Source organism: Leguminivora glycinivorella, chromosome 9, assembly GCF_023078275.1.
Source record: "Leguminivora glycinivorella isolate SPB_JAAS2020 chromosome 9, LegGlyc_1.1, whole genome shotgun sequence".
Taxonomy (NCBI): Eukaryota; Metazoa; Arthropoda; class Insecta; order Lepidoptera; family Tortricidae; genus Leguminivora; species Leguminivora glycinivorella.
The window spans coordinates 12,939,426-12,958,563 of record NC_062979.1 but is presented as its reverse complement, the minus strand read 5'-3'; the positions used below and the strand labels follow the sequence as shown (position 1 = coordinate 12,958,563).

The following is a 19,138-nucleotide window of genomic DNA, read 5'->3' as shown; positions in this document are numbered from 1 at the left end:
ACACTGAGACATTTTGCCGGCCGCGCACGCCAATATTGTAGTGCAATCCATATATTATAAATGGGAAAGTGTGTGTGTCTGTTTGTGTGCGTCTTTCGCGGCAAAACGGAGCGACGAAGTAACATGACTTTTAAGTGGAGATAGTTGAAGGGATGGAGAGTGACATAGGCTGTTTTTGTCTCTTTCTAACCCCCCACCTCTTAATTGGAAGGCCGAAGTTTGTATAGAGCATTCAGCAATTTTCGAATTCAACGCGAGCGAAGCCAAACGCTACCGCGGAGCGGGCAAACGCTAGTATTATTATAACTTCTCGACATTTACCTTTTTAGGGTCAGTAGTGATATCTTGCTGATACTTCTTGAGTTTGATCTCTTGTGAAAGATTCGTTTGCGGCAGTTGAACCGACAATATGTAGTCTATCAGCACCCTAAGGATATCCAGTGCTTTTGCGGCCGATGGTGTTACTTGCGGTGTCTGGTAGAACTCTACAAACTCGTTAGGATTGGTGGAGTAGCTAAAACATTAAAACGGTTTACTTTTCTTTGAACATGTAACTGGCATTTGAGACATATTTATAAATGACGAGAAAATTGAGTATAATACAACCCTAATACAATTAGTTTGCGTCGGTTTATTAGAGAGTGGTGTCCGTGCAAACCAAACGTACAGAGAGCTTAGTAGTAGTTTGGGAGTCCCCCGCAGGCGAGATAACAACCAATGAAAGTGGTGGAATTTAATTGGTCGTTAACTCGTTCGGTATGCAGCATACGGGGACTCCCCGCATGCGAGATAACAACCAATGAAAGTTACTACTACTATTTAATTTCCCCGAATGCGGGCCCTGTGGCACGCGTTCCAAAAATCTCTCGCACCCCGAATGCGGACTCTATCGACTAATGAAAACGTTTTCCCGAATGCAGGCCCTGTGGCACGCGTTCCAGAAATCTTTCGCACCCCGAATGCAGACCCTATCGACTAATGAAAACGTTTTCCCGAATGCGGGCCCTGTGGCACGCGTTCCAGAAATCTTTCGCACCCCGAATGCGGACCCTATAGACTAATTAAAACGTTTTCCCGAATGCGGGCCCTGTGGCACGCGTTACAGCAATCTCTCATACCCCAAATGCAGACCCTATAGACTAATTAAAACGTTTTCCCGAATGCGGGCCCTGTGGCACGCGTTACAGAAATCTCTCATACCCCGAATGCGGACCCTATAGACTAACTAAAACGTTTTCCCGAATGCGGGCCCTGTGGCACGCGTTACAGAAATCTTTCGCACCCCGAATGCGGACCCTATAGACTAATTAAAACGTTTTCCCGAATGCGAGCCCTGTGGCACGCGTTACAGAAATCTCTCATACCCCGAATGCGGATCCTATAGACTAACTAAAACGTTTTCCCGAATGCGGGCCCTGTGGCACGCGTTACAGAAATCTCTCGTACCCCGAATGCATCCGCATTATCCGCATATCGACTAATAAAATTGCGCCATAAATTAGCTTGCAATATTTGAACGGAATACATTGTCACATTTGCAAATTAAAAAAATATTGTAAAAAAACTCACTTCAAAACCTCTCCCAGTTCATTGACAGTGGCGATGGTAGCATGGAAAGTCGTCTCGAGATCTTTCAAAGACTGTTGAATGCTTGATATTGCCACGTTACTGTTCAACAACGTCGCTGTGAGACCTAGAAATCAATTTCAAACATAGTAAGCTAAACATGTAATTAGGTAAATTAGACACAAATTACAACGAGCTATATGGTAAATAGAAAAAAATCATCAACCTGCAAAATAGAAAAAAAAAATACGCACGAAAATGTATGTGCGTAATTTTTGGTTCTATTACTTAAACCGTTCCGTTTGTTCTAGGTACTTAACGGTTTCAGAGCGCTATGTACTTTCTCCATACTATGAATGTATTCTTATGTGACGTTTACATCAAGTAACATTTTCTAAAACTCCAAACACTCTTGGTAGAAGGTTTTGTCAATGCAATGTATATCAAAAGGGTTATTTTTTGTAATACTCGTACTACCTACTTGAACCTAGGAACGTAGCCAGGAGTGGCCAGGATATCTTACCAAGGACCCTCGGGTGTTTGTGCGTAGGGCAATGTTCGAAATGCTTCATGACCAGCCTCATAGGATGGTCATCCACCGCGTGGTGACACTCGTCGAAAATCAGCAGGTTTATATCCTCGATTTGTATGTACTGGTGCGTTAGCATGTCGCTCAATATCTGACAGGTCATTACGATGACCTGAAATAGATAAATTTTACAGCGTTGGTAATAAAAAAAGTTGTTTGTCAATTCAATGGGTTAGGTTAGGTTCTAGCTTGATTAATTTTAAATCTTGATTTTCTGAAAAAAAAAACCGGCCAAGAGCGTGTCGGGCCACGCTCAGTGTAGGGTTCCGTAGTTTTCCGTATTTTTCTCAAACACTACTGAACCTATCAAGTTCAAAACAATTTTCCTAGAAAGTATTTATAAAGTTCTACTTTTGTGATTTTTTTCATATTTTTTAAACATATGGTTCAAAAGTTAGAGGGGGGGACGCACTTTTTTTTCCTTTAGGAGCGATTATTTCCGAAAATATTAATATTATCAAAAAACAATCTTAGCAAACCCTTATTCATTTTTCAATACCTATCCAACAATATATCACACGTTGGGGTTGGAATGAAAAAAAATATCAGCCCCCACTTTACATGTAGGGGGGGTACCCTAATAAAGCTTTTTTTTCCATTTTTTATTTTTGCACTTTGTTGGCGTGATTGATATACATATTGGTACCAAATTTCAGCTTTCTAGTGCTAACGGTTACTGGGATTATCCGCGGACGGACGGACGGACGGACGGACGGACGGACGGACGGACAGACAGACAGACATGGCGAAACTATAAGGGTTCCTATTTGACTACGGAACCCTAAAAAAAGGTTCTAGCTTGATTCCGCAACTCGACATCATAAAATTACGAATATTTTACGGGTTGCCGGTTCTACGCTGTTGCTAACCCAATTCTACCTAGAAGCCAGTTTTTCAATTTTTAATAAGTACAAGGTTTTATCGCTCATACTTTTCTTTCAACTGGCATTTGGTATGTTACTCCCCAAGATAATTGTAACAAATACAAGCACAATTAGGTTGCGTTGTTTTTCACAAAGTTTCTATGTTCACTTCCTGATATCGTTATCATCCAATTTACATATATGTTAAACTAGCATTTGCCCGCGGCTTCGCTCGCGTTAGAAAGAGACAAAATGTAGCCTATATCACTTTCCATCCCTTCAACTACCTCCACTTAAAAAATCACGTCAATTCGTCGCTCCGTTTTGCCGTGAAAGACGGACAAACAAACTAACAAACTGAATATGTTGAATGATATGACTTCTGAATTTTGAAAGTTTGACATTTTTGTATTTATACTAACATTACTAACATAAAGTAGTTGAATTTTGAACTATACCTAATGAAAACCAGCAAAGTTCCAAATCCAACAGTGCAAAAATAAGTCTGGGTCTTAGAAGGTTCGATGTATCGTGATAGCGTGTGGTCAACGCAAGAAGTCCGATAAAGCGTTGAAATAAAAATGAAATTGACTCCGTAATATAAGCCTACCATTAAATGATATAAGCACTTCAAGTTTCAATGCTATTTTCTTTGTTAAGACGGTTCAATATTGTATGGACCGATACCTATGCGTAAACAATATTCAAATCGTACGTGTCCTACAAACGAACACAAGAAACTGGTACAACGAATCCATTGTTTCTATAAGCATTTGAGAGAATTTATCAATATACATTTGCTAAACTTATGTAAATAGGTAGATCATCATCATCATCATTTCAGCCATTAATCGCCCACTGCTGAGCATAGGCCTCCCTTCGTGTACGCCACCCATCCCGGTCCTGGGCTAATCTCATCCAGAAGTGCCCCTCAGTTTTTCGAATCTCGTCCACCCAACGAGCTAACGGATGCCAGGCGCTTCTTACATCCGATAGCGGCCACCATTCGGTCAACATTTTGGTCCACCTGCCATCACTCTGCCTGGCAACATGCCCCGCTCAATTCCATTTGAGTTTGGAAATGACGTCACCCACATCCCGCACCTTGGTGCGGCGTCGGATCTCGACATTCCTCACTCGATCTTGGAGTTTAATGCCGAGCATGGTGCGCTCCATCGCTCTCTGTGCTACCCGTATCTTATGCACAGCCTTTTTAGTGAGCGTCCATGTCTCGGCACCATATGTCATAGGTAATAGTAGATAGTATTTCAATTTGTTTCGGTACCTATCCGACATGATGAATAAGTAGTACATGATGAGTAACAGTGGCGTAGCGTCGATTCAACTCGATTCCCAATGGGTTCCCTAAAATTCTGCACTGTATCTGTAGAAGTCCATACAAAACAGATCCCAAAAACCCCTCCGGCTTTACCAACAAAAATGTTCACGCGCCGCCACTGATGAGTAAGTAGGTCCACATTACCTACTTAACGTTAATGTACGAGTAATAATCTAATAATTATTCTTAAAATTCATTTTCACTTAGTAAAATGTAATACTGAAAGCGCAAATTTGAAGCGAAAGGCCAAACCTAGACAGTAGAATAAAAACTTAAAGGGCTTATTAAACTGTGGGTCTAGTGATAAAGGGTATAACCCAAATTGACTCGGTGAATAAGGTCACAAGTCCTTCACTTCACAAGTGAGACTTGTGACCTTTTTCACAAAGTCCATTTGAGTAATACCCTTTTTCACTAGACTTCTACCAAACACAAACATTATCTGTTTTAACAGCATTAAGATAACAGGATAAACAGGATGTAATTGTAACATTTATTTAGATGTTCCTAGAAAAAAAGAAGTCGATTACGACGATTGTACTTATTATCTAATATGTACCTATCTAAGTACCTACCTATGTGATGCGACTTTAAAATGAGTGTGTCATCCTGTGATGTTTTCATTACTTCAGGAAGTTGAAAGTTAGGTACATATATCTATATACACTCTAAAAAAAATTTGGTTGTTCCTATCAATATTTTGATAGTCGTAGTCAAGCATCTTGATTCCATACGAGCCTGATAAGATCTTAGACAAATCGAATAAGGTAATTTTGATTGCTCTTACTTTTGCAACGTAACTGAATCGATTAAGATCTTGTTCAATAATTCCATGAAAAATAATTATGTTAACTAAATTACCTTAGTAAGTTCAACTAAGGATTGAATCAACCTATGTTACATAGTTATGCCTAACAAGTTCATAATTGATTCAAGGTGTACAATGGTTAGGAATAACAAAACACCTAAGTTATTAGTTCAATCATACATTCCCTTGTTGTTTTTAGTAATCAGCTTTATTTGAATTATATAAGATCGTAATTGTAGTAATTAACTTAACGTCAACTAAGAGAAAACTGCTCTTAGTTGGTCTTAATTTTTTAGAGTGTAGGTAAGGTCTAAGCTCATGTAGGTGAATGCAATAATATGCTTGTATGAGTGAAATATGACAGGTCGACTGTTCGCGTTTTTGACAGGCGGTAACTGTGAGGTAACCGAGAGGGAGTGGGCGGCACTTTCAGCGGGGAGCGGGAGTGGCCATACTGTACGATAGTATTACTCACTCAGCGCTAAGACGCTAACGTTCAATAAATAGCAATGAGCGTTGCGGTTAGTACAGAATACCAACCCAAAAAAGGTTCCAAATTGGGAAGTAACAATACGTTGATTGACTATGTATTATTCTAATGTTCGAAGGACGACCATTATGGTACCCAGAGGTAGTGGTCGACGCGAATCTAGACAATGCAGTCGCTTTGTATCTAGTTTTGAGTGAAGTGCGTATTTTATTTGTTTGTAAGGAGGATTTCGGGAACCAAGACGCGATGGCTCGATGTTGTGAAAGCGGACTCGAGAGGATGCCCATCCATGACCGTGTATAGTCGAGAAAACGAAGTCGGAAATCGCTCCCCGGCAAAGGCCCGGATTAGTGCTAAGTAGAAGGAGAAGAAGAGGAACTAATAAGAGAAATATAGATAATTTATTTTACACAACAGTCGAGGTATAAAATAAAATAATAGCTAGTGATCAGTTTTGATGATTTGGTAAGTACCTGCGTAATCAGTTAAGCATCAGCGTTACTAGAATTAGTGCTCGCCATTTTTAACCCCCGACGCAAAAACGACGGGGTGATATATAAGTTTGACGCGTCTGTCTGTTTGTTTGTGTCTGTCTGTGGCATCGTAGCTCCCGAACGGATGAACCGATTTAGATTTAATATTGTCTTCGGTTACCGCGATAGTTACTCATGAAATAAAACTATGGAAAAATGTTGCGAGAAGCCATTGAGATCAAGAAATATCCAAACTTTAACAGAGAAGATGGTTTTACTCTACCACCGGCTTGGGATCCAGTAGTACATCTGATAATGGAACAAGCACGACGAAGGCTGTGAGGCATTTGTGTTGTATGGTGTTGGACATTTGCAGTTTGTTCTTTGTTAATTTTGTGTATATTAATTGGTTTTTTTTTTTTTCATAGTAATGGTAAATTTTTTGAATATTGTATAACTAGCTTTATTAATAGTGTGTGAACCTGCCTTAGAAATCTATATTATTTGTGGTCATGGTTCGTTAATATTTCTTCTATGAGGGTAGCTTTTGCACATTGTAATTTTTCCTCAGTCACCCGTTGACCATGAACGCTGTAAAGAGTTCGAAACGTCGGGATGTATTTTAAATTCATTATACGCGATTTAATCCGTTTCCATAGTTTTATTTCACGATTTAGATTTAGTTTTTTTGTTTGAAGGCTAAATTAGTCGGGAGTGTTCTTAGCCATGTTTCATAAAAATCGGTCCACGGTGTCGCGGTCGGAGGTTTTTTCAAAATTTTATTTTTTAACAATCAATTTACTGACCGTTTCAGGCGGTAAACTAAGCGGTATACGCATTGTCATTTTCTCAACACAAGCGAGCAACGAAATGTAGTTAACATTTCGTTGCTCGCTTGTATTCAGAAATGTCTTTGTCGCATAAAACATCCACTCATATTAAGTGAGTAAGATAAATTGTAATTTAGGTACAATAATTAATCTCACATCTACGTTCAAAATATGATAAATTTCGTTTTACTTAAATAAATCAATCAAATTGAAAAAAATATAGTTCATAGTCTAGATTAGAGATGGGCCGAATATTCGGTAAATATTCGGTATTCGGCATATTCGGCAAGTTTGTCAATGTTCGTATTCGGCCGAATAGTTCGGTTATATTGCCGAATATTTACCGAATAAACAAAGTAAATAATAGCATAAGTTTTTTCGTAATTCATCGGATAATGACATCCTATTTCAGCATTCTAAGAAACCACCAAACGGATTTAAAAATGCGTTAAAATATAAGTACCTAATACAATAATTAATTAATTATGTTAAAAATTAAAATAACGTAGCTTAAGATACAAACCCAAATTTTTCTTATGCACTAAATTATAGGAACATAAGAGCCTTAGTACCCATTACTTACCAATCATTGAAAAGTTTTTAACTCTAAGTCAGGATTTAAAATATGGCGGAACCGAATGTTCGGTTCGGTAACAGCTGCACCGAATGTTCGGCCGAATATTCGTATTCGGCAAAGTCCGTATTCGGCTCATCTCTAGTCTAGATACATCATACAAATGCGTACTAGCCTTTTAACCGCTATAGTACGACGTTATACGAAGAAGTCTTATTGTAATGAGCTGGATATTGTTTGTCTTCTATATCAGACTGCGGCGATTAAAGGGTTAATACGTACTTAGTAGGTACAGTCAACAACACAGCTGTCAATACAAAGTGCCAAACAATATGTATACGGAACTTTATTACCTGTACATAAAGGTGTGTATACATATATTTGGCAATTTGTAGATGTGTTGTTGACTGTACATTAAATGCATTGTACCTACCCAGATTACCCGGAAATGTTGCCGTTTAAAAGCGTAGTTCCTTTGTGAACCACTAAGAGTGTTTATGAAACACCGTTTTATAAACAATCGCTCCGTGTGCACTGTACTAATAAGTACCTAGTATTTATATCCGTGCGTATGTACGTACGTTCGTAGCACGGAGTAATATAACGCGCGTCATTTTTGATATTTTTCTTAAGTTTAATATGAACTTGCAATGCATGGTTAATAGAGAACTTTACTGTAGTTAAAATAAAATATTTTATAGGTACCATGCACGCAATAAAGCATGAGATAATTATAAAAACAACATGGATAGAAGTTATTTTTAAATCCAATTTATATTTAATAAGTCAGGTAGACATATATAAAGTAACTGAGTTGACCGTGACGTCACACAATTCGATTTCATATAAATTCCATATTAACAAGTCGTTCAAATTTGTTTTGACAGTTCTTAAAAAGAAGCTGATTTGACTAGGAGGCAAGTAGCCTATTCTATGGTACTACTAACAAATACAGGAATTCTTTGATTTAGGCACCATAATTAATAATAAAATAAACATTTGTGGCGTGTATCAAGCTCTCTAAACCTGATGATTTCTACTTGACTAACTCTCACATTTATAACTCATAGGGGGGTACAAGGGTGTTACAATGTAGTACTTTTTGGGCAAGATCTGTTTTACATCAGAAGCTATAAGTAAAATGAGCTGTAAGAAACTGTACTGTAAGTGAACAAAGCACCGAACAAACTGAAAATCATTATGTATGTTTAATTCTAAGTAGGTACTCTTACCTGGTTTTTAGAGAGCTCCTCATCCCATTTGTCTTTATTCCAATAGTCTACCCTGTCTTCTCCGCTGTACGCACCAACTCCATTGACAGGACAGATATTTTCAATTACTTTTTTCTGAAAACATATTGTTCATAAGTACCTACTGCATACAGCATACCTACAAACCTAAATGTGTCACTATTTGCCAGAACAGATGTACTATGTATTTGGCAACCTTTTTCAGCACTTCTGGATCACCTAACACCTATATTCTTTCTAAAACACAGTCTAGGAGCCTATCAACTATGCTACGGAAAAAAATATCATTCATGCCGAAACAAAATACAAAGAATGAAAACAGTAAACCTCCCTTTTGCAAATTTAAACTGTAGGTATTTTAAAATTGTTACATAACAAATCAGTGTTGCATCAGACCAATATTGCACCATATTTTGAGTTATGTAACAATGCACTTATGACTCAGAGTTTTCCAACATGTTCTGACTGGTTAAGACAAGTACTTGTTCTAATTATAATATGCGACTTTCCAAAAGAGAAGGGTCCTAAAATCCAACAGAAAATCATCCTTATTACAGATGGATAACACTTAACTTACATATTAATTATTTAAAATTATCTAAAAAGTTTTTTTTTATAAAAGCCATAACTTTGATCAAAATAGACTAGGATTATTTTTTTATGGATACTACCCTTTTAAATATAAAATCAAACCAAGAGTTATAATTGTTATTAAGATTCATATCTTACCTGTTGGTTTACCAGCGGTATGGTGTTGACAAGAAAGAATGTCCGCTTGCCTCCCGCACCCCATGGCTTCTGTAGCGCTTCCCGAAACCGGGTGATAAGACGGATGGCAATAAAAGTTTTGCCTGATCCTGCAGTGTTATAATTTGTTATAACATGTATTTGTCATATTATTTAATGATGTACATAATTTTATTTCGAAAACTTAAAACTTATAGCTTTCATATCCATTCAAGAAAATTGCGTAAGAAATATAAACAAAGTGAGAACAATTGGCTCTTTTAGAGGACAAAAACCATTTCATTGTTCATAGAGAACACATACAGTATTAATAACTAGTCAGGTACTTATTGTAATTATGGCAAAAATTACCATCCTGAACATCTTCTTTTTAACTTATGCAGAATTTTTAGGACTTTAAAAAGACGATAAGGTTTATACTTTTAAACGGGTAACAGAACTTACATAATTAAGTTATCAAATGTAAACCTAAAATTTACAAACTTTATGATGACAATTTCATATCGCAAAGTAACAAATACAAAGTCAAACTGATTAGAATGTTGAAAGATATATAATTACAGATTTAAAGCTATTAATAGACATTTTTTTTCGGAACAAACCTGTCGGCAAATGAATAATAGTGTTTTTGTTGATAGCCACTTCTTCAAGCTGCGCTTGATAGGGCCGGATATGAAATTGTCTGCTTCCATTTTTTGTATCACAAATTACTCGGTACAACAATAATGTCTATGTCACAAAAAGGCGAACACCGGTATAACAAATCGTATTTTATTAATGTATTTCACAATTTCATTCACAATTTCTTCCTGGGCAAGGTAAACGCTGTGTGACTGATAAAGACACAATGAAATGGAACGAAAACGATTTGCAAATTACATTATGACAGTATTGACAGTTGACAGCTGGTAATGTGGGATACCAGATGAAACATTCCAAACACCTGAAATATTACTTATTTTAAATATTTTCAACCAACCTTAAAGTTTTGAATGATTCATAGTTACTTTCACTAGACTTATTATAGGTGATGGGGCCGCCAACGGTAAATAAAACATTAAAAACTTCAGCTGTACAATTTATATATACTCTGTCAAACAAGTCTGTCAGTAAATAAGAACAAAGAAAACTACACGGTGTTTCCGGTATCACTCAAAAGCTCAGACACCCCAACTGATTTTTATTTTTTTAAACGTATCTAGAATGTTCATTTTTTAATCTGATGATTATTATTTTTTTAAATTGAGTTTTAAATTTTCTGTGCAGCTCTACTCGGCTTTTAACTCTACACTCAATAAAATAATTGCTAGCTACCATCATAAACCTTCAAACTGTTTAATTGTGTACGTTACTGCAACGACATAAGGTTTACCAATAGACAGCTATGTCAATGTAAAGCACTTTAACCTGTGTCACAGTAAACTTCAAATTGGACAGGTGACTCAGTAAGCAAATTTAAACCTAAAATTCAAAATGACAAGGTTGTAATTAGGTACGAGTTCAATTTGTTATGACTTATGATAAACTTTATGAAAAAAATAATCGTCCAAGTAACCAGCCAGTATTAATACCATTAAATACTGAAAAAGGTATACAACCTCTAACAATATGATATGCACAATGTTGTATTACAAATTTGTAGAATGGGCACGTAAACAATAACTAATAATACAAATTAAAACAAAAAAATATTACCCCCATCAAGATATAGCTCAATCGATTCTACTCTCGATTCTGAACAAACAGTTTTCAGGTTTTTAGTGTTAAGTGAAACACGGTGTATATGCATCCTTTTCTTTAGGGTGCTAGAGAAAAGGATACCTATAGTTTTCTTTGATTTTATTTACTGACAGACTTGTTTGACAGAGTATACCTACCATATAATATAAATATGGCGTACAACTACGCCTGCACAAACGGAAAAAGCACAGGATATTTACTTTTACACATATTATCTACAAAAGGTGTGCGAAATAAAACATTTGTCGCTCATTGACATAATTAACAGAAACCGAAAAAATATATTACAAAAGACGATCGCTGGCACCGGCATCCATATCATATATCCATACCGGTCTGGCTGCCAGCACGCGCACAGCATAGAGGTACATTTATACTCGTATATGAATATGAAAATAAATTATTTATTTTAAGAATCCATTAGTCATCACCATTTTTAAGCTGAGCCAGAAATCCGAAAGGTAGCTTTCCAAACAAAATATCCTTAATCACGGGTATTCATAAAAAGTGGGTATCATTGCAGTAAAAATGTATTGCCATTCCGTTCTACGTGCGCTTCCGATTTTGAACGGTCCACGTTTCAAACTGTTATTTTGGTCATATTTCAATACATATGAATTTTATTGATACAAAATAAATAAAAAATATCGTTCACTGTTATACCTACTACCTTTATGAGGATAACCATACGTGAATTTGTAATTATTTGTAATATGTAACAACAGTAAGTACGTAAAACTGGGCGTTTAAGTTATTTTACTTCACGGTTATTCCCGTTACCAAAGACAACATTACACGTGGCCTTCTATAGGTGCACGTAGACTTCCTGTACTTATCTATACCTACCTATATTCTAGAACATTACTATATCCCGGTCAAAGCCCACTTTACAGAAGCCATTTTGTATGATGCAATATGCATGCAGTATGTGTCGGTATTCGGCAAAAATCCCACTTCTTCGATATTAATCTTAAAATATACTAATTAGTAGTTCTCAAAATTATCTATGTCTAATAGTTTTTTGACGTGATAACGTCTAATAACTCGTTACTACGGGCAGCATGCACGAAAAAGATGACGTCATTGTCCCGTTCCCCAAGAGAGCGAGAGCGCCATCTATTGGCGCGCGTAGGAACTAAGCGGCTGATCGATGCGCTCGGTATGGTTGTAACGGCGCGGGGTGCGAGCTGCGCGCGAGCGTGTGGCCTGAGTAAAGCACCACAGCTGCGACAGATGGCGCGCCCGTGGTCGTTCGGTGTTGTTCTCGTTACAAAATTAATTATTTTAATTTATACGACTTTTTGACAGAACATATCCCGTCTGAACTCATCATAGATTTAGAATTATTAAACTAGATTGTGTAGTTAGGTCAAAAAGTGTGTCCACGTGTGTTAAGTTCGAAACGAGTGGCGATAAATTAAAACACGACCTACGAATTTCCTTTTCGCACGTGTATCGTACTTCGGAGGGCCATCTGTACTGAAAAACGTCGTTCGATACACGTGCGATAAGGAAATTCGTAACTCGTGTCGATTTAAAACACTCCCTTCGGTCGTGTTTTAATTTATCGCCACTCGTTTCGAACTTCCTTTTTACGCACTTGTATCGTAATGTACTATCAAATACTATATAAACTCTAGAGTTAATACGTGCAGCTTCTTTCCCATACAATTGAGCGGCAACAATTTTACTAGCGCCATCTAGCGGTTCGAGTTGATCAAAGTAGTTGTTCAGACTTTTATTTGAGTAAATTAAAATAGAAAATGCTATTCCTTGATTTACTTTAACATTTTTAGACGGAATAAAACAAAAAAATAAGAATTTGTAATTTTTTTTAATTTTATGCTGTATGAAACTAAACTATTTTGATCAACTCATGCCGCTAGGAGCGCTAGTGTGCATGTTGCCAACTTTGGCACCGAGCTGCACGTATTAACTCGTAGAGTTTACATAGTATTTGGTACTATAATGCCTCAATAAGTGTAAAAGTAAAATTCATAATCCTACGGACTAAATTGACAAATGACTGACAGGTAAAATGATACCAGGAACAGCAAAATTAAAATAGGGAAGGGTATATGTCGATAACAATATATCGACAAGTTGTAAAGTACATACAACAGACAAGTTTAAATCAAGAATAAGTATATGAGTTTCAAATAAGAGGTACACATTTTGGTTTGTTCTATGTATCTTCGAGGTAGTGGATGGATACCATGCATTTTTACCCACTAGTTTGAAAACATAAAAAGGTTTCCGAGCCTGTAGGTAAAAAATAAAATACCATGTCCGACCATAATAAATTATCTGTCACGCTATGGCAAGTATATCATAAATATCTATATAATTTTCGAATAATATTATTGCTGCTTCGAAATAAAAAAAATATCTCTAATTAGCGGTCTACAGACCTTTTGATCTGTCGAAATCACAGAAAAGTTGGTATATAAATTAGCCGATCAAATTGCCAATTTCATTGTCCCGTCTGGGTGCACCTTAAATCTACGATGTAATAATAATTTTAATATCGATAAGAACGACACTGGCCAAACTGTGGCAACATTCGTTCACACTTACTTGTCAATTTGGTCCGTAGAATTATGGATTTTACTTTAGTACGGCCTTTATATCTTCTTAAGGGCTCATCCATAAATTACGTCACATGTTAAGGGGGAGAGAAGGGTGGAGAAGGGGTCGACGAAGTGTGACAAGGGAGCGGGTTCAGTTGTTCCGAATGTTCCGATGATTCAGGAAACCATGTAATTTTTATTTTATTCCCTGTTTATTGGAACATCTTTAACTTAGTTTTTTTCTAACTCGTTACTACGGGCTGCATGCCCGAAAAAGATGACGTCATTGTCCCGTTCCGCAAGCGAGAGCGCGGCACGAACGAGAGAGAGGCATGATCGGCTCATTTCGGTTCGTGCTGCATCTATCTCCCTTCCACTCGATCAGCCTAGCATAAAAGATACACGTGAACGTAAATATTTATAAAGTGAAGTGAAATGTTATTGTGATTTTCAATACAATTGCGGCAATATAGAGGTAGGTAAGTAATTCTTGCATTTGAAATTCTCATCTTTTAATCTATACTACGGTAATGTTTGACGTTATCACGTCAAACTACCGTCCGTAAACCGACTTTACAGACAACCAATTTTTTTTTTATTTAAAAAATTGCCCGAGTTATAAAGTCATAACGCCAATGCGACGAAAAAAGGACTACTGGAAGCAGTGATAAACGCATTTTTTTGCGTTGTAATTTCCTCCTATAGTGAGGGGAAAAGTTTTGTGTTACACACGGGTGCAAATGTATTTTACTTCTCGTGTGTTGAAAAACTCGCCAAGTTCAGGATTCTATTTTCGAACCACTCGCTTCGCTCGTGGTTCAACTATAGAATCCTTTCACTTGCTCGTTTTTCAATTCCACACTCGGCGTTAAAATACAACTTTGCCCCCATGTATAACAAATAACTATCTATTACGTGGCTTCAATAAAATTTCGTTTCGTTTCTGTGTATAAAATGAATAACAATAAAATTTTGGATCATTTAATTTATTTACATTGTCTTAATAATAAACACTTAAAATTAAAACGCCGATACGCGTTACATAAGGCCGTCCGCTACGATGAGTGATTTAACTGATTTACTTAAAAATCAAAATGTCGATTGCGCACGTGCGCCGTTTTTCTGTGCACCAGCCGGGCAAAAAAGAGTAGAAATTAGTAAAGTGGCAACATCGTCGTGCCGTCTCGTTTTTAACCGCCTTCCAAATCTCAAGGGAAGGGGTTCTCAATTCGTGTTTTTTTTTTTAATGTTTGTTCCTCGATATCTCCGTCGTTACTGGCTGGACCGATATTGAAAAATTTTTTTTTTATTGAATGTATATGCATACAGATTGGTCCCATTTTTCTCAGAACCCAGTTCTGGTGGTGGGATCCTGGAGAAATCGAGGGAACTCCTCAAATCTGAAAGGCATACATATGGTGATTTTTGTGTTTTTAAAGGAACAGCATGCATTTACGTACGGAACAGTGACATTTGGTGCAGTGGAACACCTGATGATGGTCAGAATGGAACTCCTCAAATCTGAACGGCACACTTATAGTGACTTTGGTATTTTTATAAGAACAGCATGCACTTACGTCCAGAACAGTGACATTTGGTGCAGTGGAACTGCTGATGATGGTCAGAATGGAACTCTTCAAATCTGAACGGCACACTTATAGTGACTTTGGTATTTTTATAAGAACAGCATGCACTTACGTCCAGAACAGTGACATTTGGTGCAGTGGAACTGCTGTTGATGGTCAGAACGGAACTCCTCAAATCTGAACGGCACACTTATAGTGACTTTGGTATTTTTATAAGAACAGCATGCACTTACGTCCAGAACAGTGACATTTGGTGCAGTGGAACTGAAATGATGGAGATATCGAATAACAAACATTAAAAAATATACAGACGAATTGATAACATAATCCAACATTTGAAAGTATTTATCACCAGAACCCCAAAGGAAGGCGGTTTTTTTTTCTTAAAAATTATCTCACACGTATTGGCAAGGAAAGGGATGACACGTTGACACGACGAGGGATGTTGCCACTTTGAATTTCTACTCTTTTTTGGCAGGCTGTACGCCATCTAGTGGACGTTTTATCATGTTTCATACTGGCTCAATATCATCTGGCTCTTCCGGCTCACTATTTACTTCATCCCGTCTCTTCGCCAACTCTTGAACTTCTTTCTCTATCTCCATTATTTCCATTTCTATGTTCCATTTGTACACAGCCAGTGTGCGGAAGTACTCGTCCCTGCTTTTAGCCGTGATGTAGGCGAAGCGTTCTGTTACTTTCAAGTATGATTCCGTGGGAAAGTTGGAGCGACTCTTCATAAACCACATGGTAAAGAACGAATTTGTGGTTGGGACCATATTCACCCTGTAAAGAAACATTGTTAGCCACTGGTCCCTCCGCGAGCTAGTAAGCTATGAGCAAAAGATAATCACTCCCGTGTAAATAAAAGAGATACGGCGATGATTATAGTTACTCGCCCAGCGGTGAGCTATGAAAATCGCCGTGTCTCTTTTATTTGCACGGGAGTGCTTATCTTTTGTTCGTTTTATAGCCGATAGCTCATAGCTTACTAGCTCGCTATGAAAACAATTGTTGATAAAGTTAATGTTAATAGGTGGGTCTGGTGGGTAGACACAGATTGAGTTTCATAAAAGAAAATGCTACATTAAGCTTCTGTACCGTTATTTGAAGCCTATTTAATATATTGAGAGACAGCGATACTGCTTGTAGATGCGTAGCGGTTCACAGCAGGTACCTACAGCTGAACACCTGTAAACAACTTGCAACTCCAGTTTTACGATTCAGGTTTCCCCTTCCACCAGGCGACCCGTGCCGTAGGGACGGCAACGATGTTTCAGCATTGGCGTTCTGTTTGTCGGAACGTTCGGTTCACTACAAAAAATTCTTAGAATTCTTTAATTCTTGGAATTTTTTGTAAGTTTTAATCAAAAATATCGTTCTAGAAAACGGTTTTACCGTTCGTTTACTATTATAAATTAAATGTTTTAGAAGCTGAGCACCTGATCGATTCACTTTGAGCGCAGCGTGTCGCGTAAGTAAGCGATTTTTTATTTCTTTTTCAGTTATTTTTTTCAGTGAATCGATTCGTCTTAAGCACGGAACAGGTCAAGAAAGTAAAAATTGAAAAATGATCTCCTTGTCCTCTTTGAGACTAAAACAGTCCTAATTAAAGTCCTACCTATTTTTTTACTTATGGGGGAAGAATAAGGCTAACCTAACAAATGTGTGATATCTGGTTGATTTGGTCAACATTATTTCTTCTTCATTCTTACACCCATCAATTTCGAAACTAAAATGGCATGGAATTAAATATAAAATGTAACTCTCTTTTTTGGAATAATGAAAATTCAGGAATTATTTTTAATGACCTGCTACAATATGACCTGCAATAATAGAAAAGACTAATTTGCAAAGAACTTACAGTAGATCAACAATTTCGCTTCTTTCTTCTTCTGTCACAGTCATTTGCCACTCTGTCTTCTGTGTACAGGCTGGGCAGTATTCCCTGGTGCACTTTGAATAATGCCGCATCAGTTTTCTCAAAGATGTACAACCCGATGGCCAAGAACATTTCTTATCAGCCTGTAATGGAATACATGCATTATGAGAATATGGATAAGTTTCATGGTTAGCCTTCAGTGTTCACATTTGGACAGCTAATAATATATTAAAGCTTCTACACAAAATTTGATTTTTAGAAGGTTTGTAGAAAACCTATTATATGCATTACTATTTTGTAAATCAACCTCCGATCGCACAGGAAGTGGCTCAGCGGAAATGGAGATGGATCGGTCATACCCTTCGGAGGGGAGCTACCAACAGCGCCAGTATCGCGTTTGAATGGCGGCCTCAAGGAGGAAAGCGAGCCCGCAAACGCCCCGTACACACCTGGAGGCGGAGCGTAGAGAACGAGTTGCGGGAGTTCGGACTGAGTTGGAACGAGGCCAAGGCGGTGGCTCAAGATAGAAAGGCGTGGAAGGATCTTGTGGAGGCCCTATGCACCTATGGGGTGCCCTAGGACGTTCAACAACAACAACATTTTGTAAATGTTTCCTGAAATATGGTCAAAACACCCACACACCGTCGGTCATACTTATTGCAAGATTAAGGTACAAAGTGGTATGTTACTAGCTTTCGCCCGCGGCTTCGCTCGTGTTAGAAAGAGAGAAAAAGTAGCCTATGTCACTCTCTATCCCTTCAACTATATCCTCATAAAAAATCACGTCAATTCGTCACTCTGTATTGCCGTGAAAGATGGACAAACAAACAGACATATACACTTTCCCATTTATAATATTAGTATGGATTAATATACATCATTTTTGAAATATAGGGGTAAAACCACTAAAACAACTCTACTCACTGGACATGACACCATATGGTCAACAAGTCCCCTCATTTTTTGGCAGCCCATAACTCTACATCGGTAGCTCTCGCCTTTAGCCCGTGCCTCTTCTCTCTGACATTTGTATGTATGTAGCAATAGTTTATGCTGATGCCGCAGGCGTGAAGCTTGGGCGCGTCTAAACTTTACGGTGGCGCCTTCTAGAGGGACCTGAAATGAAACCAAATGATGGTGTATAGATAAACAAATTAATATAGGAGCATCGATCTACTGGGATTTGAGTTTCTGAATTAAACTAATTCAAGGTGGTCAAGATGAATGTAGCAATATTTATTTGTTAAGTAGAGATACGTAATAATAAAAAAATATGGTTCTAATTCCTACTTTATTAAATTGTTGTTTATAGTATCTGAAAACAATGTAGCTACAAAAAAAATACTTACGCTAGGAATATCCATGTTAATTATTGTAAAGGCTTCCCTTTATTTGAAACACTTAAGAAAAGGAAACTTAAATGCCACACATGTTGTAGGTTTTGTTTTGTTCTATTTTTTTTTACTTGTACTTGTATGACTTTGACACTTGCGTGACATTGACACATAACAGCCCCATTTTTTTCCTGCAAAACAGCGGTCCGTATCGCCTATTTGAACCAATGTACATTTTGACTACATAAAATCAGGGTAAAAATACATTAGAAATTTCCGCACAAGTTCGCAAACTAATACATTCCTTGTCAGGTTAAAACTTCAAAGTTCAAGGGCCATAATATATGTGTGAAGTACTGTAAAACGTAGTGAAATATACGTGCGAAAAGAGATTTCATAACTTATGTCGATTTAGAGGTTTTGAAACACTTCCCTCATTCGTGTTTTAATTTATTGCTACGGTTCATTTGTTACTTTCTTCCCATCGTTTGGACTAT

General features: G+C 37.4%; 2 protein-coding genes across 2 annotated transcripts in view; both read right to left on the bottom strand.

Annotated features, from left to right (window-relative positions):
• The window catches only part of LOC125229852 (endoribonuclease Dicer), a 101,936-nt gene extending 90,296 nt beyond the window's left edge, over nucleotides 1–11,640 (bottom strand). The window contains exons 1-7 of the mRNA XM_048134791.1: nucleotides 11,602–11,640; nucleotides 10,132–10,258; nucleotides 9,512–9,639; nucleotides 8,765–8,878; nucleotides 2,090–2,267; nucleotides 1,570–1,693; nucleotides 322–514 (exon numbers count right to left, since the gene is read on the bottom strand). Of these exons, the coding sequence (XP_047990748.1) occupies nucleotides 322–514; nucleotides 1,570–1,693; nucleotides 2,090–2,267; nucleotides 8,765–8,878; nucleotides 9,512–9,639; nucleotides 10,132–10,258; nucleotides 11,602–11,640 (903 nt within the window). The remainder of the gene's footprint in view (nucleotides 1–321; nucleotides 515–1,569; nucleotides 1,694–2,089; nucleotides 2,268–8,764; nucleotides 8,879–9,511; nucleotides 9,640–10,131; nucleotides 10,259–11,601) is intronic.
• Nucleotides 11,641–15,697: 4,057 nt separating this feature from the next.
• Nucleotides 15,698–18,776, bottom strand: LOC125229668. The gene is made up of 4 exons (XM_048134569.1): nucleotides 18,657–18,776; nucleotides 18,232–18,423; nucleotides 17,290–17,450; nucleotides 15,698–16,211 (listed from the first exon to the last, which is right to left on the bottom strand). Exons 1-4 carry the CDS (start codon nucleotides 18,669–18,671, stop codon nucleotides 15,938–15,940), a joined length of 642 nt encoding a protein of 213 aa, XP_047990526.1. The 5' UTR covers nucleotides 18,672–18,776; the 3' UTR covers nucleotides 15,698–15,937.
• Nucleotides 18,777–19,138: the final 362 nt, after the last annotated feature.